This window comes from Drosophila mauritiana, chromosome 3R, assembly GCF_004382145.1.
Source record: "Drosophila mauritiana strain mau12 chromosome 3R, ASM438214v1, whole genome shotgun sequence".
Lineage (NCBI taxonomy): Eukaryota > Metazoa > Arthropoda > Insecta > Diptera > Drosophilidae > Drosophila > Drosophila mauritiana.
In genome coordinates, this window is record NC_046670.1 from 27,330,162 (window position 1) to 27,352,479 (window position 22,318).

The 22,318-nt window shown below is 42.0% G+C and overlaps 1 protein-coding gene across 9 annotated transcripts in view; it reads left to right on the forward strand.

Moving 5' to 3' along the window:
* The first annotated feature begins 163 nt into the window (after positions 1–163).
* Positions 164–22,318, forward strand: part of LOC117145798 (tropomodulin) — a 45,230-nt gene continuing 23,075 nt past the window's right edge. For 3 of the 9 annotated variants that reach the window (XM_033311587.1, XM_033311595.1, XM_033311596.1), the window contains exon 1: positions 15,788–15,931. In XM_033311587.1, coding sequence (XP_033167478.1) covers positions 15,803–15,931 — 129 coding nt within the window. In that variant the 5' untranslated portion in view covers positions 15,788–15,802. Of the gene's footprint in view, positions 795–6,637; positions 6,674–15,787; positions 15,932–22,318 lie in introns of those variants that run through there. The other 6 variants (XM_033311591.1, XM_033311590.1, XM_033311585.1 and 3 more) reach the window with 5 other exon arrangements.

Genomic DNA, 22,318 nt, shown 5'->3' on the forward strand with positions numbered 1-22,318 from the left:
ATTTCGATAGCTCCATCTTTCAACTTGTTTCGCTTTCTCCGCCTTTTGTCATCACGGCTCTACGTTGTTCCGTTGTCCCATTGTTCCGTTCTTCCGTAGTCCCATTGTTCCGTAATTCTCCGTTCTCCGTTGTTGTCGCGCCTTTCGTGGCCGCTGGTCGACGTTACGTTTTTACAGTTCGATAATCGAGCACTTCCCGAGAGGATCGAAGGCTCCAGACCTGCGTAAACCACGAAGGATCTACAGTACCCCTAAATATACAGCCTTTAGGTCGAAAACAAGTTACTAAAAAACCAGCGCGCCGTGAAATTCCTCTTGTTTATATAATAACCAGCGGCTGCCAAGAGCCCAGCGGAATATACAAAAAATATTCATTTTTCTAGCTCTGGTCGTTTGTATTTTTCAGGCTAAAAGAAAGAAAATAAGAAAGAAGAAAACCCAAGCAATTCTGCGTGTTATGTGTTATCGTTGTGATCAGTGATCAGTGATCAAGTGAAAGTGAACACAAGAACGAGAGAGAAAGCCAAGTGAATCAGCTCGACGCCAATCGAAAAGGATATAAATCAGAGACAATGTCGGACATTGAGGATGTTTTCGGTGGCTCCGCCGAGGAGACCAAGCCCGAACCCGATGGCCAGAGCAAAACCAGCGTGGTCACCGAGCACACCGAGGAGGTGATTCCCGGCGAGACCGAGAAAATGGTCACGGAGACCATCGATGAGGATGGCGATGTCGTGGAGGAAACCACCGAAGTTACCCGCAAAACGGTGAAGCGCACCATGAAGATCACTGAGGTGAGTGAACTATGACCAATGGATCCATTGAATAGGCGCCATTATCCATTAACTAACTTATTGTGCGAATGCTGAGTACAAACATAATTCGAATAGCCATGAATATGAATATGTATTTATTCTGAATTTGAAAACCGTTCAAGAAGCTATAAAAATTCGGGAACTTGGGAAATTCTTAATGGAAACTATTTCCAAAAGTTTTAATGTTAAGTGCATATTCGCAATCATCTTGAAGAACAGTTCGTTAAAATTTATTAAGCATGGAAATTTTTATAAAAATATTTTCGATTCAAGTATTGTTTACCAAGCTTTTGGTGGGGGAATATTCCGCAAAACAACATCTTGTTTTTGCATTGAAAAATATAAAAACATCGCATATTTTTGCCAAAGTAAAAAATACTGCATGACATTTGATTTTGCATATTTCTGAAATATTTCTTACGGAACTAAAAGTATAAACCAAAGAATCCTCCCAGTACTGAATGATTTCCTCAATAGTTGGCCACCACCCCCGATCATTTGACTTATGAAAGACAATAAATCATTATTCACATTTTCTGAAGGGATCTTCGGCCATACTGGTCTCCTCGCTTGTGAAATTGGCCAAAACATGGCGAACTCTGGCTATATTATTTATACCAAGTGCCATTTCTCTATGTGCGTCTTAGCAAATTGTTTATACGGTCCCACGAATATTATAAATCTTCCCCTACATTATACATCACACACACCGCGGCACAGATATAGGCGGACATATAGGCGATTATATACACATATATATGTTCGGCCACACTTTCTATAGGCGACGTTGTCGGGGGAAAGCCGACAAAAAATACAAATTTTGCAGCTGTTTGATTTCGGCGCAAATTATCACAAAAGATTTCAAACAGCAAGGCGTATAAAAAAGCTGGGAATTATATTATTATTAAGCAGGAATCACTTAAATACTCGATGCCGAGCGATGCCAAAAAAACCCCACACTCGAAGAGAAATGGCAAAAAAATTAAATGCAATAAATTCTGTGCCGCCAACAAATGCAGAGGCAAAAAAACAAGTATCAGACAAAAAAACAGCGAGGAAAACGCGAAACAAAAAATAAATATTGAGGTTTCCGTGTCTTGCGGTCTGGCGCGCACTGGGCGAAAGTTGGGTGGTGCAACGTGGAGCGGGTGGTGCAAGTGGTGGGGCAGCAATTAATTGCCACAAATCGTTGCACAAAATTACAAATTGCATTTCCGGCTTGGCGCGGCGGCCACGCATTTCCACTCGTCTTCTCCACTCCGCTCCCCCCCGGCGGAAAATCTTCGATTTTCCCGCTGCTGTTTTACGACTGTCTGGCCCCCTCCCCCCTCTCGACGGGCGAAAAGCAAAACACCGCCCGTTTTTCTTTCGCCGAGTTTTATGGCAGCCAAATTAAATTTGCATTGCAATTTGCTTCTTTTTGGGTCGGCCTCTCGGCCTTTTCTCGTTTTCCCGTTTTTATGGGCCCGAAATGGAAATGAAAACGCATGAGCTCAGCCAGCCGGAGTCCTGTGGATGGGGCAGGGATAAGGATGTGCCGCTGCCAGGGCATATGTTGCCATGTACACAACAACCAGGATCGTATGTGCCTCGCCCCGAGCAGCTTACCGAACTAATTGCGCTGCCAAAGTCCGGTTTCCTTGCCGAAGCTCATGAACTGCTGAACTGCCCAAGCCCGCTTTCCCCGCCCACTTCCTCCCGACGGCTTTTACTGGGCGAAAGCGGCTAATGAGTCACGTACCGTTTTTGTCATTTTTATGCGCTTAACAGGTCAAAGTTCCAGCCGCAGGGGTACGTGACCGAAGTCGAGTTTGAGTTGAAAATGCAAAATTAGTTAAATAAAGTCGGAGATACGCCGGCACTTTCCCCACCCCCACTCCCCCACTGCTTTTCGTTATCCTTAATTCGAGCCGAAGCGGAAAACTTTCATAAATTTCACAGTTGATTTCACCGTTGTTTCCTGATTTGATTCGCTCATTAAACGATGGTAATTTGTGCGGAGCAGGGTATGGTTCAAACCGTGGGTATTTGCTTATAAACTAAACAGTAAATATTAACAGAATGAATAAATTGAATAAAATATTCATAGAAGCCTGCCAGCGATTGAACTCTGATTGATTAGTTTCAACAAAATCTAACTCGCAATCTATTGTCACTGAAAATTCAATATCAAATACGCCAAATTTGCCATTATTAAATTATCTGATTATGCCCCATTAAATGCAAACATTATGGAAATGCACTATTTAATAAACACCCAAAGGAGCAACTTTGCGGTCGGAAAGCTCGGCCATATTATTCCTGCCGCCTGGAATGTAGTTAAGCAAATCTTTGCTCAGCTCCGCCGTTCCAATCAAATGGGGCATGCTAATTTGTGCAACAAGCCGTAAACTCACATAACCGGGCATAACACATGAGCCCCATGCGGAGATTGGTGGACAAGCTGGGATAATGGAATTTCCTGTGGCCTCCAAAGCCCATTGTCCTGCTGTCCCGTCCAGGATTCTCTTGATTAGACATCATAATATTGAACGGAGATTAATTGGAATCCGTGAGGGCCCAGCTCAGCTCCGAACGGATTTTCGGGGAAAAGCATTCAGAGTTTTCCGCCCGATTAGCCTGGCCACAGATATTCCGCTGGCTGTCGTGGACCGCAGCGATTTTCCCGATGATTTTATTGTGCTTGCTGGCATATTAAATTGTTTTGAATTTCGCCAGCGCAGTCCGCAAATGCGGCCAGCCACAGCGCTAATCAGCGCAGGGACAGCTGTCTCTGCACCACCCACTATCCCGCCGCCTGCACCACCGACCGCACCACCAGCCACTCCCGCAGGTCCCTGCGCCCTTCACCCCCTTTTCATTGACAGCTGTCAACGCGGTGGCGCCTCTTGAAGTCCAAACAAATATTTCACTGGCAGCCACTGAAACGTGTGTTGTGTGAGTAGCGTGTGTGTGTGAGTACACTGGAAACATTTTGGCAGAATATATTATATATATATACTCGTAACTAAACTAGCCATATACCGGATAGGTTATTTACCCAAATTGTGGAAACAAGATATAGGTTTGGAATAGGGAAGGGAATATCCCCTTTTATTAAAAAGGGCCACTCGCCTAGTATTTCTTGCAGTGCATGGCGAAGTGTGTGTTGGTTTGGTTGAAAGGCGTGACACAACAAGACGACATTTCAATGTCAGGCGTCTCTTGGCCTTTGACGCTCGCTTAGCTTCCATTCACTTGTTGCAGTTCCCAAGGAGATTTTCCCAGGCACCACCTCCACCGCTCGGAAAAGAGAGGAAAAGCCCACACCTTCCAAATTTCGAGTACATTTGGTCAGTTATTTATGCGCTTCGCTTTCATTTTTCGGTTCGCTTCGCCTCGTTCGCGGTTCTGTGTTTTATTTATTTGTGCCTTGGCTGTTCAAACAATTTATAATTTTAATGCACACACTGGCCCCGCCACTGAGCACTGAACACTGAATACAATCGAATATGTTTATATAATTGAAAAGCAAACGTTTTGCGTGAAAACATAAGGCGAATATGTGCGGCGTATATGCTACAGCATTCATGCTGCGGTATATAAATAAAGCTGCCAAATTGTGTACACGGGGCGTATGATGAACGTGCCATTTATTTCGCCGAGCGGTTTGCCTTCTCTGTCGCTCCGCTCGCGCTGTCTCCCTCTGGTGAAAATCCGCTTTATGACTGGCACATATTTCATTCAATTTTCAAACACTTTGCCCTTCCATTTATTTATCCAGATCAAATCGAAAACCGCTCCTTCGAATCCAATTCTTTGACCTGCCGCAACGGAAATTCGCCCATTGCTCAGCGTCTTGAAATCCCCTGGATTTCGGATTTGGATTTTGCAGAGCGTTACATCGCCGCCAGAACAACAAACAAATAATTTCATTGCCTGCCATAGGCTTCCGCCAACTTTGGCCGGATATTCTATTGAGAATTTATTTCAATTACATTGGAGCGCGCCGCAAAAATCTCGACAAATGAAATTCAATTTACAAAATGTTTTGCGTAGTTTTCTCGGCTCTGAACTCCCAGACAGAAGGGAAAAGGGGTCGAAAGGGGGTTCTAGAACATTGCTGTCTATTTGCAATTGGATGAGGAAATTGTGCAGATTTTCCTGAGCTCTTCTAGAGTTTCCAAAGCCCGAAATGCAAATGAAAATAAGGCAATTAGCTGGAAATTGGCCAAACTTAAGGGATCAGTTTGATTAAACAGAAGCAACGGCCTCAGGTTATTAGCATTTCGCTAAAATTAATACAGTAACACAGAACCTACGAACGCAATTTGCAAATTAGTTCAGCTGAACAAACGTTTGTCTAACCCAATTCAACAATAAATTACCAACAGCCCGACGACTGCAAACTGACATTTGCTTGTTTACACAGAATCATCTTGCGTTTTCTATTTTCCATTTTCCATTTTCCACTTTCCCCCTTCAAAGCACGCAGATAAATAATCCCCATAAATTACTATTTCCATTTGATGATGACCAAACGAGCCACTGACCCCTAAATCCGCTCCATAATTCCATATGCCGAAAATTGACATTTGGCCATGTTCTCAATTGACTTGTTTTTCGATGGTGCAGTGCTGAAAATCTATTCATTCGGTCTCTCCATTTGACTATTACGCCCTAAGGCTCCATTTCCACATTTCAGGTGGTTTATACAAATATGAAACAGTTTTAGAATTCACGATTATCAGGTGTACTTGCCTAATTTTAATACATATTTGCATTGTTCGATGCGCTTGAATCGAATGGGGAAAATGCATTATGTCATCAGACATATTGTTAATTCTTCAAAGGATTTTCTTAGAACTCACCCACCTATCGGCATTAAGTTTAACTATTAATTAAACATTTGGCTCGACCTGTTTGCATACTTTATTATTTATTTTGTTTTTCCATCATGAGCCATATTTTTCGTGCTGCAAATTAACGAATGTAATTACTGCAGTCCGGCTGCAATTTGCGGTTAATGCGCCAATTAATATTCAAACGAAAGCGGCACCGGCTTTAATTGCGGCCAAGTGGCCATAAGTCCGAGCTAAGAGGCCTCCTGCAGAATCGCCCACTTGGCCCTGACAATGGATGCCATTTCCGTTTCCGCTCGTCGGAAAAATGATGAGGATTTTACGTGAATGTGAAAGGCGCGCGAGGAATATTAGCGAGAATGCCAGGAATTTGTCAACGGCGAGAAATCGAAAGTAAACCCCACTCTGGTCTGTATATATGTATATATAGAGCAGCATTATACTATAGAGAAACAGCAGATACTCGACGTCAATTGGCACTTTGATTGCATTTCGATGCAGTTTCCGACTTGAATTTGCGCTTGCATTCGGTTAGTTGCATCGCAAAAGCCACGAAACAAAGCAGCGCGCATCGCGAGCCAATCGAACCGACCGAAACTATTGATTTATATAGATCTAGCCCAGCCAGAATGGAATGGATTGGAATGGTTTAGATTGACCAGTCCAGCAGTCAATCAGCCAAATAAATAGATTAGTTTCGGATCCCTCCCCCGATTTTCGTGACGTGCGATCTTCTGGATACCCTCGTGTGTGTGTGTGTGTGCGTGTGCCAGTGAGATCCAAAATCTATCTATATACCATATATAGCTTGCCATTCAGCCCAGCACCGAGATATTTCAATTGAATTTCTGCGCAATAGCCAAGATTGCCCCACACAAGATAATTTCTGTTTTGGCAAAAGCGGATTAGACCCCCAGTTACTCCCCCTTCGGTTCCCCCACCGGGCATCAATAGAAAAGCAGCCAATAGAAGCCACCAGCAAGCCAAGCGGTCATCATGGCCATCACAGACGATGCGGTAAGTCGCTCCCCACGGGGGGCACAAAAACGGAACTCGAGAGGTCCATTGTTGCCAGGGATTTATTTGAATGTGCTCGTCCATACAGTTTTCATTAGAAATTTGAGGCTCTAAAGGTGAAGCTATTGTTTGTGATGTCCGTTCGGTGTTCAATTGAAATTAAGGACCAAAACCAAGGACACAACATACACTATAGAATTATAGCTTGAATGATGAATGTAGATATGTTGGTTTTAAAGACTTAACTCCTAGGAAAACCTATTATAATGAAGCCTCAACAGACTCTCTCTTTATAACTGCTGTTTCTGTTATGAATCACTTTTTAAAAGGCCACCTCTTCAATCACTCCCACCAGATTTGGTTAGAGGATGAGTTAATCCCATAAATTACCTTTTCAGTTACTCAGCTTCCCTGTTTTGCGCTCGTATCCTTAAAGTTTTCCCACTCAATCATTCGATCAAATTGTGACACACTTTCAATGGTCAGTTGGCCAGTCGCTGCCACTCAACAAATTAAAACCGCTCCGGGGTGAGAAAATCCATCGACTTAGCTAACTGTGCCGCACGAACAATGCCCCAAACAATTTCCTCCAACAAATTTTCCATTTTCCAAAAACAACCCAGCGACCGGCTGAAAACTTTTCCCTGGCCTTGCTGTTCTTGCTGCAGTGTGTTTTCCTGCGCTTGCCACTTAGGTGTGAAAATCACTTGTCAATCTTTTATGTAAAGAAGTCGCCGTCGTCGGTGCTTTTGTCACCTGCACCGCCCTGCGCCACCTGCCACGCCCTGCCGCTCATCGCCGCCTCTCGTTTCGGCTGCTTGGCTCGTAAAATTTTGTCGTCTGCTTCCGTTTTCTTCGCACTTAATTGTGTCTGATCTGCACTGCAAGAAACACTTTTGAATGGGAAAAAGTGTGTGTCTTACTACAATGCAGTTCATAAACTAGGAAGGTAGAGGACCAGAGAGAGCTAGAGATATACCTCATAAGTGCACAAGTACTAACTTTTAAGCATGCTACTCTAGCCAATTACCAAACTTTTTGTTCAGTGTAAGTTTGGCAGGCGTTGTGCGTGCGGCGCTGTATCGTGTTGTTCGTGGCGTTGTTGTGGTTCAAGGTGATTCGACATCGACAACGACGCTTCGACGCATCTTTCAATCAGATATCCTCCGATTTGGCCCGCCCCCTTTTCCGCTCCGCCCGCCCCCGGGGGGCAACCCGTTGGGTTTCCCACTGCCAAGGACTCCGCTTCGGTCGCCCGCTTTTCTGGCTGCCTTTTTCCTCTTTTGCTTGCCTTGGCTTTGGTCTGTTTATTTTGGCTGCGGGTTATTTTCTGCCATCGTATTTTTCACTTAATAAAATTGTTTTCATTCGGTTCGACCGATGCCTTAACTTAACCGCTTCTTCTTGCCTTTTCAATATGTTTAAAAATAAACGACGACTGCCGCCCCCTTTCCCGCTTAATCTCTCACCCGCTCGGAGTTTTCCTTTATTACTTGTACGCTGAGCTGCTATCGACACACTTCTTTATCTGCCGTCGGCCTTTGTTGCCTCTCCCGCCCCCTGACCATGCCCTTTGGCCCTCATCTTGTTGTTTGTGCTTTGTGTTGGCTTATTAGCAATTTTGCTAAGCAGTTTGCGGTCTCCTTCGCAGTGGATCGCTTAGGCAGCTCGGAAAAACGCTGGAAAAAATATTCAAAAATAAATAAAAACGGTGGAAAAAATCCCTTTTTGAATTAATATTAAAAATTATAAAAAATTCATTGCTATTTCGAGTAAAATTTTTATTTTATTGTTTCCATTTGAGCAGATTTTAATTTGAATGTTTTTTCTTTGTACTTGTTGATGAAGTGGCTGGCAAATATTTATATCTAGCCTTGCAGTTCCTGCGACTTTTCCGACTTTTCTTCGAATAGCTTTTGTTTTATTGTTTATCCCTGCTTCTCGGCTCTAATCGAGAAATTTATATATATTTACTCTTGAGCTAATGCACATTGTCTTAATCAATATTTTTACCTGCAGTTTCAGCTCCGGCTTTATTCTTATTTAATCAGAGCGCCCCATGAGCGATTGAGATTTTGAGGTGTTAATTTGATGAGTGCTCCCCAATGACTTAGGGGGTTTAGTGTGGTGTTTGGGGCTGAATGCATTAGATTGATTAAATTCAGACTACGGTCACTGCAGTTCCCACGCACTGGCCAGATTTTCACACACAACGACCAACTTCCCGCCCACGGCCACCCCAGCTGCAGCTGTCATGAATATTTTCCGACCCGCAATCCCCAGTCCCACCCGTTGGATGGTTTGAACATTTCGGAAAATCATTTCCCAGCGCCATTTCCCCATTGTCTTGTTCAGCTTGCAGCGTTCGCGCAATCAATCAAAACGCGCCATGCAAATGGGGAAAAGAATAGGAAACAGACACATGAACCTGTTTATAAGCAATAATACGAAGATTTTATGCTCTTGTTTAGTGCAGAAGAAAGCTTTTCATTAAACGAAAACTGGTTGCCAACAAAAACGAGTAGTAGTATAATTTTACAATTTAATATTGAAATAGTACTGGCTGAATTGTGGTTATATATTTAATTTTTCATTTTGTTTATGTGTGCTTTTTGCTTGGTTCCATATTACACACAATCTGAATTCCCATGTTTCAGTAATGGATTTAATTACGCATGTTAATAACTTGCTACTTTTGGTTCAAGAGCGCTGATTTATTTTATTTAATTTTCTCTTCACAACGCGAAGCAAATTAATTTCCTTCCAATGAATAATTAACTTATTGTTAACTCTATTATTTATGATGCCGTGATAGTTTCGGTTATTCTGGTCACTTATCACACCGCCGATCCTGAAAGTATGCAATGAAAAGGCTCTTCAGTTATTAATACGCAAAGGGAGTGCAACTTTTATGAATGCCAGGGAATTTTCTTGTCCGTCTCCTTGGTTCCCCTTTCCATCCAACCCAGCCTGACACCCCAATCTTCTCCAGATTGCGACTCCAAGCAGAACCAGCAGAACAAACAAAGCAAAGTCAGCGAATACTGCGGATATGCAAAGGAATCGAGGGAAATGGCGAGCAAGCAAAGCAGAAGGCAAACAAACACCCACATATGTGCATGTTCTACAAACAGAGATGGCTGACAGCTGAAAATGCTCGCAATCTATCACAACATACAAAATATGTTCCAAAAGATTTTCAATTTATTTTCACTAAAACGATTTTCCCCGCTGGCTCGTTTTCCCCGCCGCTGGTCGAATGCATTCGGCGATATTGTCGATGGTTTTGCAATAGGAACCGAGAAAACACAAAGAGCCAGTGAACAGAAAATCGATGAATAGAAATAAAATTGAAATGCGCGACCAACTGCAAGTCCGAGCGAAGTTGATCGCCACATGTGCCTCTCTAATTAGTTGTCTGCCCCCAAAAAAACGGCTTGGGGAGGTGGAAAGCCCAGCAGAGAGAAGGAAAAACTGATCCCGGAAGTGGGCGACGACATTTAAATGCTGCGACATGTGAACAACTGCAATTTGATTGCTAAATCGGCTCGCCTCAGCTATTCTGGGCCACACTTCTCGAAAACACACAGCTCCGATTCCGGGAGCGCTCAACGGGGCGTATGATTGATATTCGACACACGACAGCTTTCGAAACGTTCTTTGAAAGAGCGCGTTCACTACTTGGAACATTTGTAACAATTAATCAAATTGTTATTCACTCAAATAATGTGTAGTTTCAGTTTCTCCTTTGGCTTAGTCAATTTAAGCAAATATGGCTTGCGTTCTTTTCTAATCTTGTGATAATTTAAAAGTGCGTTTGTTTAAAATACTACCCACTGTCTGAAAACTATTAGCCGCAATCAGAAATGCATATAGCCAGGGGACAAACATCCATAAAAACGTCAGATGGCTTCGGGTCCCAGGCCATAAATCAACTGGCCATTAGCAGGGACCAAATAAATTGGGAAAAATTATTAATTTACACGAGTCCAACATGCAAGAAAAAAGCCTGCAGGAGAAACCACTCGAACAGCTCGTTAAATGCAAATTGAAAATCAAAAGGCAAAGCTGAATCTTTCGGCCTCCGGTTATATATTTCTGTCATTTTTATGGTTGTCAACGCCTGATGCTCATTTTATGGACATGTCTCTAATGGACTCTAGAGAAGCGGCGTTTTCAAATGCATACATTTGTAAGGGGGAGCCTAAACAAAGGGTTTTATTTATAAAATTGTACATAAAACTGAATATTTTTATGTGAAAATAAGGTAAACGACTTTGAACAAAAAATGGATGCATACAGCTGTTTTTTTACCATTCCTTGACTAAAAATGGTCATAAAGCTAAATGGATAACTTTTTTGTGCAGCTAATTACCAATGCTTTCAAGCCCTAAAAGGTTTTGAGAAATTAAAAAAAAATTTTTTTTTGTCAATTTTTCCATTTTTTATAAGGGGTTACATCATCAAATTTTGCAAAAAATGGCAAAAAATTAAAATTTCTAAATTTGAACACTTATCGATTGGGAATGAAATGAGGAGTAAAATGAGATATGCCGTTCAATTTTTGGTCCATTATTTCCAATTTTTTGGCCAAAAACTGATTTTATATTTGTATTTAGAGACCTTTCTCGAAATTGTTGAAAATGTAGGCTATATATAGGTTATAATGGTGAACTATAGATGTAAACTAAACAATTTATCCAAAAATAATTTCCCATAATATCATTAAATGTGTTCCCCAGCAGAAATTGATTCATTTATGGACTTCGTAGGTCCATCCCATAATCCCTGAACTTGTTTTTCGGTCGCCCTCCCCCTCGTTGAAAGACCCACCAACACACTTTGACAATAACAAAATCTATAAATAATCCGCAGAACACTCGGTGCTCTCCGCTTTTCTCAACTATATGTAGCAGTGTTTTTCGGGAGGGCGACCCCAGACGAGGTGAAATTCTTTAGCAACATTTCTGCCTTCCATTTGATGTTTCTCTCTGTGGCGTTCTTTGTGTTTGATTATTTAAATTATAACCTACATAATTTTAATGGCTCGGAAAGAAACATATATAAAATTAAACATTATTTATGGGGCGTAGACAGGCACATGGTCAGGCGAGCCAAACATTCCTCCGCAGAAGCGAATAACGAGGGTATTTCGGTGGTAGGGGAGAGTCCTGGGATTCGCTCTTATATCCCTTGCAACCATTATTTGGGCTTTATTACAGACGAACTTTCTGACTTGGATTTCCTTTGTGAATTGCTCGAATGCCTGACTCCTCTGGCTTGGAAAGTATATGTATATCTACCTGAATTACTTAAGGCGAATTCCTAGAAATTAGATTATCAAAATCATTGCAAGTGGATAGGGTAAGGTGTTGGGAAGTCTCTTTTCCATTCAAACTTCAAAACCCACCTTGCGAGCGGCGAACTCACCTTCCCCACTCCGAAATCGGAAATGATTTACCTTGAAAGCAGTGTGGTCACTCGGCTAAAACTATGAATCAGGTGGGAGTGAGGCGGCACACCCAAACACTCACAAACACACTCACACACACACATCAGAGCCGAATAAAAATAAATAAAAATAAGAAAAATAAAGGAAAAGGCCGCCGGAGAAGAAGAAGCTACAGTTTGCTCACCTCAAGCTCTCCAATTTGGCATTTATTTTCATTTTTCGGCAGGAGCAGCAGGTGTGTGCGTGCCGAGAGAGCTAATTATCGAAGAGAAAGGTGCTCTTAGCACACCTGCAACTCTTTGACAGTTTGTGTGTGGGTTTTGCGGCTGTGTGTGTGAGAGTTTCCTTTGCGGCTGTGTGTGTGTGTGCATAGAACACCTTCAGCGCGACAATGTCAATGATCACTTTTGACACGGGGCAGTGGGCGGAAAATTGGGGGAAACTCACCTTGACTCACCTCGCCAGTGCCTCCCAAACTGATAGTGAGTTTTTCTTTCTGTCAATGCACTTTTCCCTATTTTCCGCATGGCGGGGTTAAAGCCCTTAACGCCTGTCACGCCCTTTCCACTTCCGGTGATTTATTTTCCACCTTTGTTTGTAAACATCGATAGGAAAATGCAGCCGTATTCCCCCATTAATGCTTTCCATTTTTCTAGCCTGATTTTTACCTCGCAGTTCTGCGCACTTTTCCATTTTCCCCCTTTTTTGCGCTGCATTTGCATCTGTGATTTTTACATCAACATGCTGCAAATCCAGCTGCGAATTGGAAATTCAAAAATCATTTCACTGCATATTGATATACACGGACACACACATTCGAACGCACACAGACGCCTTGGGCTATAAATAATATTTTATTTTCTTGCTTTTTTGGGTGGAAATATCCGAGCGTTTTATTTTTAGCAGGCGCTGTGCCTACAAATCGTTTGTTGTTGTTTATTTATACGAACCAGCTGGAGGGGGTTTTCAGTACAACTTTGTTGGTCGAAAAGAAAGAAAAACTTTTGCCCTGAAGCGGGAAAAAAGTAAAGGCGCAGCAATTAATTACACGGCCAAAAGGACAGCTGGGGATTTGGGATAAAGCCACCCTTTAGCAGCGAAAACCCAATCAATGCTATTCAAATTAAATGAAAATTTTGGTTTAATTAAAAGCAAACAACTCATTAGCCGAGATTTCCGCCATTGAGGCCTTCATTTTCCGACCGATTGCCAGATAAGTCTTGGGAAAACTACAAGATTTTCCTGGTGCACCACAACGCCATTTGTCCACTAGAAGCTATAAATACCCATAAGCAAAACGCAATAAGCACGCGACAAGGATGATGGAAAATAATCGGAGCAGAGCAGGGGGAAAGCCAAGGGGGCTGACTGATTAACACCCGGGAAAATATCAAAACAAAAGGTGAGACAAAGGCCAACAAAGAAGCCAAAGTAACATTCGATCGGGAAGTGTGATTGCCCCATTCAGTTGGCCACCAAAGGCAGTCGCATCTACACATCGAGATCGAGGCAGCCAAAATCAGAATTGAAATTCGAAAGTCTATATATCAGCAATTTGCTTAATTTGCTTTTCGTGTTCCGAAAAATCGTGTTCACCTGTTTTGGCAAGTTCGCGAACAGCGGCGCTTCTGAGCGGAAAAGTCGAGCGAGAGAAAAGCGGCATACAAACTGTCACATTACGCATACGACCCGTTGACAAGAGCCGCAAAGGGTGGCGAATAATACGAAGAATATGATAAAAAGTGAAGGCAAAATGCGGCAGTAGGCAGCATTTTTGCACACACACGCAGCACATAAAACAATAAAATAAAAAATAAAGTGTATAGCATAAGAGAGCTTTTCATTTTGAAGATGATGAGCGAATTGCGGAATTTTTCAGCTCCCCGCGGCCACATTAAGTGTTGATTGTGTGCGCCGCTCTATTGGCCAGCTCTCTTTCCTTTCGTGAAAAGCAGCACCCCACTTTTCCCCGGGCTTTCCGCACATTTCGACTGGCAGCGAGTGGCAAAGAAAATTCGGGCAACTCAGTTCGTTCGACGCGCGAGGCTGAAAAACTGTGCCCGACAAATGTTGTTCCACTTAAAAATTTGCATGCCAGCGAAGATCCAGCCAATAATGCCATAATACCCCTCTGAAAACTCGCAGAACCCACGCGCTATCAATGCAAATCGAAGCCGAAACAAAAACAGGCACAACAAAACACCACACAAATACAAACAGAACAAAAAAGTGCAACACGCCACAGAACATGCAACCCAAATCAAACAAATAATAATTCAACACACGCCACAAAAAACAACAACATCGACATCAGTGATAGTAGAAACAATTCAATGAAAACAAATGATTTTCAGCGGCGTTTTCGCCTGCTGTCCATAAAAGTGCATTAAATGAAAATGCTTTTGATACAAAACACTTTTCCCACAAAAACTGACACGAATTTAAGACCCGCTGAACACAATTCAAACAATTAAAACACCGAAAAACTGCAGTGGGCGAATAAACAAAGGCCACTCTTTAAACCATGAACTTTTTCACTCAACCAAAAATATTTTTGCAAACAAGTTTTTCATTATTTTTTTTTTTTTTTTTGCATTCATGAAGTGTGAATTTTAAGTCACTCCATTTTATGCCACAATTTGATTCACAGAATTTTGTAACACCCAAAAAGGACATTTGGCCACACAAAAACAGTCCAAATTTAACCACAAGTTTGTTTCCTTGGAAATAAAATAAACTCATCTAATATTTAAACTTAATAAAATGAAATATTTGTCAAATATATATGCAAAAACTTGTCTTCGTGATTTGTAGAGAAATTCCTAGCCAACTGCAGAACTATTTTTATGGGTTTACATTATCGTTCTAAATTCAAAATGAAAAACACGCATCCATATACATGGGTATAAAAATAATTTCCTATTTTTTTCAATTGTGTAACTGCGGTCTCAAATCCTTTTTCAAAAGCTTTTAATTTCTGGATGAATATGAATCCTTTACACGAAATTCCATTAATTGGGATGTGGTTTATGAATATTTCTTTCTTAAATTGAAGAAGCAATTTACTTAATTATAGAAAAAGTTTTCGCCTATACCCAGAAAAAGGATAGAAGTGTACACTGCGGGAAGAGGTTGCCATTCCATAATTCATGAATGTCAAATCCGTATTTAATTTATGGATGAATCCCCACGCCTCTGGCGGATTTATAAGTTCATAAATCTGCGTCCATTGCCGTTTATTTACAAATAATTACAGAATTTAATTGCCGCCCAAGTTTGGCGCACGATTTGCACTCGAAAGTGTTGCTGATGTTGTTGGTGAACGCGTTTAATTAATTATAGCCAAGAATTTCACTTTTCGGGCCAGCTGCAGCGATAAATTCTCCGGGAGAAAGAGAGATCTGCGAAGAAATAACAAAAATCAGCGCCCGAAGCAGATAAATAAATAATAAATAATATTTTATTCATATGCATGCGCAGATATAAAAACAAAATTCGAATGTGTTTCCAGTGAAAATGAGCGAGAGAAGATGTTAGTGACTCACACTCAGGCCGTAGGAAAAAATTCAAGAAAAATTATACGATAATATTTGTGCAGAGCAGAGTGAGAAAAGAGCATTTATGCAAAGAATTCGGGGCTAGAAAGGATTACAGCACTCGAGAACACACGCATCACCATGGCAGACACTGCCAAAGACAAGGACGTCATCGACCAGGAGGACGTGGAGGTGGAGGAGGAGGAGACCACCACCACCACCACGACGACCAAGAAGACCTCCCAGTGGCACAAGACCCGCACCACCAAGGTACGAACTGGAAGAGTGGGCAAGTGGGAAAGTCGGAAAATGGGTGGGAAATTCGCCCCCGCTGCCTGTCAAGCTGACAAATGCCCGACGGATTGAAAGTTCCACTCGTCGTTGATATTTCCGAGAGAGCGTCATTGTGTCTTTAAGAAATTCTTTATATTTTCTTAGTCGTGGGAAAGGGAAACTGTCTGGGAAAAACATAGGCGAAAATGCTATGTTATTGGGACGTTTGTGAATTTACTGGGGAAATAGTCACGAGATTTTAGAAAAATCCATAGCGCATTTTCTTTATCAACTTGAGTTGTAGAGAAAGATATTACTCTTTAAGCAACGAGGTATGCTAAAATATTATCCTTCCCTTTACACACAATCCTTTACCGCAAGAAGGATAATTATTTAAAGCAAGGTTGCGATTCTTCTCCCTGGCTTATTCATCGATGGCTAATTAACTAAGGCATTTAGTGACGCTTTTGCGCCTGGCTGAGTACCCGAAAATAAACAAAAAGCAAGACACATTAATCACCATCGAGCCAGAGAATTTCCCCCAGGTCTCGACTAATGTATGCACATACTTTCCCGGCGAGCAGGAAATTCTGGGAAGGAACGGCTCGACCACTAAAAGGGTTCCCAGTTTGAAAAGGCAGGAAGATGAAGCATTTCCAGGTCGCTGCGTTTGAGGAGCGTTTCTGGGGGACTGGGAGATGTGGGGGATAATCTTTTTGGGGCCGAGAATGGCCAGCCCACAATTGCCGTTTTGATTGTAGCCAGCCACATGGGATTCAATCTGGTGGTTTCGCTTGCTTTGCTTTCGAGGAAAACCCTGGTCGCATAAATTACTTGGGGGTACAATCCGAGTATTGGGGGTGGTAATTTGAGAGCTACTTAGGTGTAAGAGATTCTGGCCCACCTGTCGCTACCGGAATTCAAAACGTTGAAGGAGCAATCAATCAAGCTGTAAAGTATTTATTAAACGATATTATGGGGCTTACCTGCCGCTGGTAAAATGCAGAAATTGAGGGAGGAAAATCACCTTTCCACTTCACACGTGCATGTGGAAAACGGAGCAGCTTACATATTTTTTTTAATAGCTTCATTGTTTCGCTTAACAGGATTTCATTTCACTTAATGTACCAACACACTCGCAAACACTCGGGTGTTCCAGCCAGCACACCTCCGTCTTTATAACCACCACCCACTCACCTCGCATTTTGTTTGCCGGCTTGCTTGTTTTTCCTTGGCCCAACGGCATTTTGGCACTGCCTTTCTCAAATCAGCAAAAAATAGGGAAAGGTTCAGGAAAAGCTGGGGAAAATAAAAGGGCAGGATGAAAGGAAAATAACATTCTCCAACTGACTCCAGCTGGCGCAGAGCAGTCCTATATATGAGCATTCCTTCCGACTAGCATTTATAAGTACACCTAAAGAAATTCCATCCCCTGACCCGCAACTGAAAAGATATAGTGGGTATCCTTTCTCACAACAAAAAGATGCACAAAATAGTCTAAATGTTATTTTTTCAAATAACGTGCAAGTCCTTTGAATTGTTCTCTGTGTATCGCCCGAATAGTTGACTTTTTATCCGCAGGTTTTCATGGCAGGCAGCAATCAAGGCGCAACAATAACAACAGCTACAGCAATCCACACACACACTTCCGCTCTGTCGCTTTTCCAGGCTTTTCCTTTTCTCCTTGCCCCGTGCCACCCACTCCGTTCACTGACTTTCAGCTCTGGGCTTTCCTTGGGAAAACACCGGGCAGAGTTTATCAGGCAAGTGGAAGTGAAGCAGTCAATGCAGTCTGCGGATCGATTCTGGAGCTTAAGCCATTAAAAAGTGCAGTAAACAGGAAATCACAAAAAAATAGCTGTAGAAGTGAAATCCTGGATGAGCACGGTGGTGATACAAATATCCTTTAAGGAAGTCGTATCACAGCTTTTTATAGGTTTTTTAAATTGTGGGTTGTGGTCCGAAAGTGGACTTTAATAGCCTCTTAAATTCATTTAACTGCTTCGTTCCATAATCATAATAGTTTGGGGACGAGATAAATTTATAATTATCCTCACAAAAGCTATTTAAGCTTGCCATTTTTGTTTCACTCCAAAAGTTTGAATTTGATCCATCAAGCTAACTGCACTTAAGTTTGAATGTGATGATGATTTACATATTTTATTGGGTTACGTTTTAATTGATTTAAGAGTGCTCTTTAAGCTCACATTTCCCACACTTTCCTCGTCTCAGCCCCCCACTGGCCCTTCACTTTCCGCCCTTCGTCCTGCGACTCAGTTGCCACTTTAGCTGGAGTCTCCTCCCTTGTCTCCTGTGTGTTAATTTCTTTAACAGTTTCTCGTTCTTCGTTTTATGCGTTTTGACGCGTCACCTCCAAAGGCGCATTTCCCCCAACCCGAACTCCAACCATCTCGTAAACCGTTGGACAGGGAATTTTTATCTTTTAATTAAAAGTGATGCGACGCCGCATTTTTCCGGGAAACCCTACTCCCGAGCAGGACTTGGCCCACTTTTGCACCTCCGCATGTATGTAGGTGGGCATTAATTAAGCATGTGCAAGGGGAAGAAAGAGGGGGCTGGGGAAGGAAAATCCAAGCCAGGGACATAATGTGGAGCCTCATCAGCAATTTTGTTTTATTGGCCGACTCCTAATATATAAATGTTTATATATGTAATAAAATAAATTATATGTTCTTCAAGTGGCTCGGCGCATGGCGGCAGCTGCTTTCCACTCATTTTGTGCAATTAACTTGGTCAGAAGAGGGAACAAAGGGGCTTCTGGGGACCATTAGGGTTCAGTCAAGAGGCTAATTGGCTGCGAGCTGCTTTTGGCCTTTCGGGCTGCAAATTTCGAATGGGCGCAGTAATCAGATAATAAAGCATTTTGTTCAACGTGGATATAGATTCTTGGAATTCTTGTGTGCCATACACACAATCTGTATCTATAATGTGCCAACTCATTGGCCAAATTATATTATATTAAGCTTTGGTAAAATATCACAGATATTAAAATTGTAGGTACTTATTGTCTTGAGGTCCCATGTAAATTCATTAAATACGCTAATTTGTTTTACATATTCATCTCGTACCCCATAAATTTGTCTAGACAAATTAAACGAACCTGAATGTATTCTACCAAATATATTTTTACCAACATTTAATTCTAAGTTTAAATTATACGTTAATTCTGTCTCCATTGATTTTTTGCATATTTTTCTGTTAATTTGGCCAAATTGGATCGATTAGGCATTTTAATTATGGCTAAAAATACTCGAATAGCTATTTGTCTGTTTAATTATTTGTTTATTAGTGAAATCGTTCATCTATGAAATATTTATATATATGTGCCACATGAATAATAAACTAATTTGCCTCTTTTGTTTGCATTCTCTTTGCAGGTAAGCAACATATCCACGCCCAAATTCTAGTACTTCCGAGTAAGTTTAGTATTCATTCATCTAACCAAATGGACCTATCCATTCATACACCCGCTCCATTGTTTGCTACTTCAACTCGATTCCGCGGAGCGATCAGATGGAAATATTTCGAATTAGCTATACACATTTCGGCTGGCCAAGTTAACACAGCTGGGAGAAGAGCAGAAGAGCGATTCGATTCGAAAATAAGACACAGATACCACTGAATATAGCGTATATATTTGTGATTGTGCATGAACAAGCAGTTATAAATAATTTCTGGCAAAAAATCAGCAACTTTTTCCGTTGATCTCCAAGTATAGAGCGTTGGCTCGCTGCCAAAGCGAATTGCGCATACGCCGTGTGGTCCATTCCTATTTTCCCATTAGAGTGTGCGTGTTGGTGTTGGTGTAGGCATGCGTGTATTAGATAATATGTGTGTGTGGTTGGTTCGTCTCTGCCAATATTTTCTATGGAGAATCAAAAAAGTCTCTTTGGATTTTTGATTTTAAGGGAGCCACAATGAAGACTTCTCTTTTGTTTGGTGGCTTATTGTGATAGTCCACCAGTTTTCCCTCACAGAGCTGATAGGTCAGGGAAGTGGGTGGGCCAGAGGGGTGGGATGGACCCCTCCCCCGCAGCTGTCCACGCTGCCAAATTGTTTGTCAGCTTCTCACATTTTCACATCGCATTTTCAGCACATTTGTTTTTTCTCTCAACTGTGGCTGCTGATTTTCTTGGTGATTCTGTTGTGGCATGGCTCATTAATTTGCGTCTAATTAGTTTTGATTTTCGTTTGTCAATTGGGTGGAACAAGGACTCATTTTCCTCCGCCCTCGATCCCCCCAGCCCCCCCTCAACTTCCGCGCATCATTTTCCTCAGCTGACTTGACTTTGGCAAAGAACTTGTCGCTGCACAGATCAAAGTGGGCAGGCGAATGACACAAAATAAATATTAAATAAATATGAAATAAATGGCGCGAGTTGTCCGCTTTGCCCATATAGCCGTTCTGGTTTTCCCGCATTTCCCTCTCTTTCGAGTGCTTTCCCGACCTTCGACAGCTGTCGGCCAATGCCAAGTGAAAAATTGACTGTCGGCTGTCTTAAGCGATTTTCGATGGCAGATCTCGGCTAAATCCAACTCGCATCTCGAATAAAGCATTATTTTTTACTTACCCTATTTTTCAAAATATACACCTATGACGAACAGCATACATATATGCTAAAATCACCAGCAATTAGAAATGTTTCTTTCTGTGTACATGTTTTCGCATCAATTTCCCATTCGTTTCGTTCCATTTGTTGACCAAATTTGGTCAAGGCGCAGTTCATTGTAATGCAATAAAATTCGCAAACGAGACCAGCGACAATAACAATAGCAAAAATCCATTTCCCTGGCATTTCAGCTGCATCCCCCCGCCAACCCGCCCCCTGAGCCACTGCTCTTTGTTCTTGTTGGCCATCATGTCCGCTGGTCTTTTGAAAGCTCAGACATCTTGGCATGCAATAAAAACAAACCCCAGAAGGAAAAGGGAAAAGCAGCAAAAATGCAGTGGCCCCGGAAAATTCTGTGGGAGGGAAAGGGGGAGGCCCAAGCTTGTTGCATACAAGGAAAATAAAGCAGATGGGAAAACAGGCAGGGCTCTGCTTTTTGCATTCTGGACGAGAGCCAAAAGTTTTGTCCGAGGACCCAGTGACATGACAAGCGGTTTCTGCCGCCTTTCCCGCTCCTTAGAGCTAAATGGCTGAAATAATGTATTCATTTCTCCTCATGCCAATTGCCCGATGCCATTTAACACTTCCTCAAGGGGCTGCAAAATGAAAATGGGAACGTTAATGGACTGGTCACTCAATTCGCCAAAATGGACGAGCCTAGGGGGCTAAACAAGCCTGGGCAGGCACAGTGGGGTTAACCTCGATTACAGATGCTGAAAAGGAATCCCCGATGATCCTGTGGGATGACTGCATTGCAACTGAGGTGCAGCTATTCCTCGGTTTGTTGACGGAAGACTCCTCGTGGTTACTTGAACATTTCAAGGGAATACCAAATGAATTAAATTTGGTAGCCGCACGTCATCACTCTGAATAATTTCACTTGATGAAATAAGGAAAAAAGTATGAATTTGCATGCAAATCAAATCATATCATATTTCTGCCCCAATAAAATGTACGGCTCTTTTCTTTTCGCCAAAGAACATTTATCTGCATTAGTTTATTTATTCGACTTTCGTTTTAATTGTTCAGATCTAACTACAAGTTCGATACAATTAAGGGGCTTAATATGTTTTTGGGCTGCTGAGCACTTATTGATCGACAACTAAGACTATTATTGTTCGAATGTATATATCATATATCTAAGTATGTATAGTGGAGTATATAACCGTACTCGTAAAATGTTCCTCTATATTGGATTTTCGTTTAGATGTAAAACTCTATAATTTTCGATTAATACATTTTGATTCTCCTTCGATATGAATGTGTGTGCTGGTGTGCGTGTGTGTGCGTGACTCTCTGTGGCGCGTTCAGATTAAATTTCAATTTAAAATTAAATTTTCAGCGAAACCCCTCGAAAAAGTCCCGGCAAACTTGGCCCACATCCGCTTAGCGAGCTCAGAGCGTTTGATGAAACTTTAATTTCCATTTGGACACACTGACAGCAATCAAGTTAAACTGCCCCGGCAAGAGTTAAATGCCCAACCACGCCCCCTCTCGGCACCCGCCCCCTTTTCCGGGCCCATTGTGAAGTTTCAATGCCCGCTTTCAAACGGGGTCAAGTGTGTGTATGCCCCTCGAGGACTCAAGTGCTCAGGCTCGAAAGAAAACAATAAAACGCGCTGCGGCGTGGCAAAAGGAAAAACAACCGAAAAATATGAAAGCTACAGAAGCCAGCGGAGAAATATAGAAAGAAAAACAGCCATTGAACAAAAAGCAAAAACCCAAAAAGGCTGAAACACAGCCGCCTCGAGTG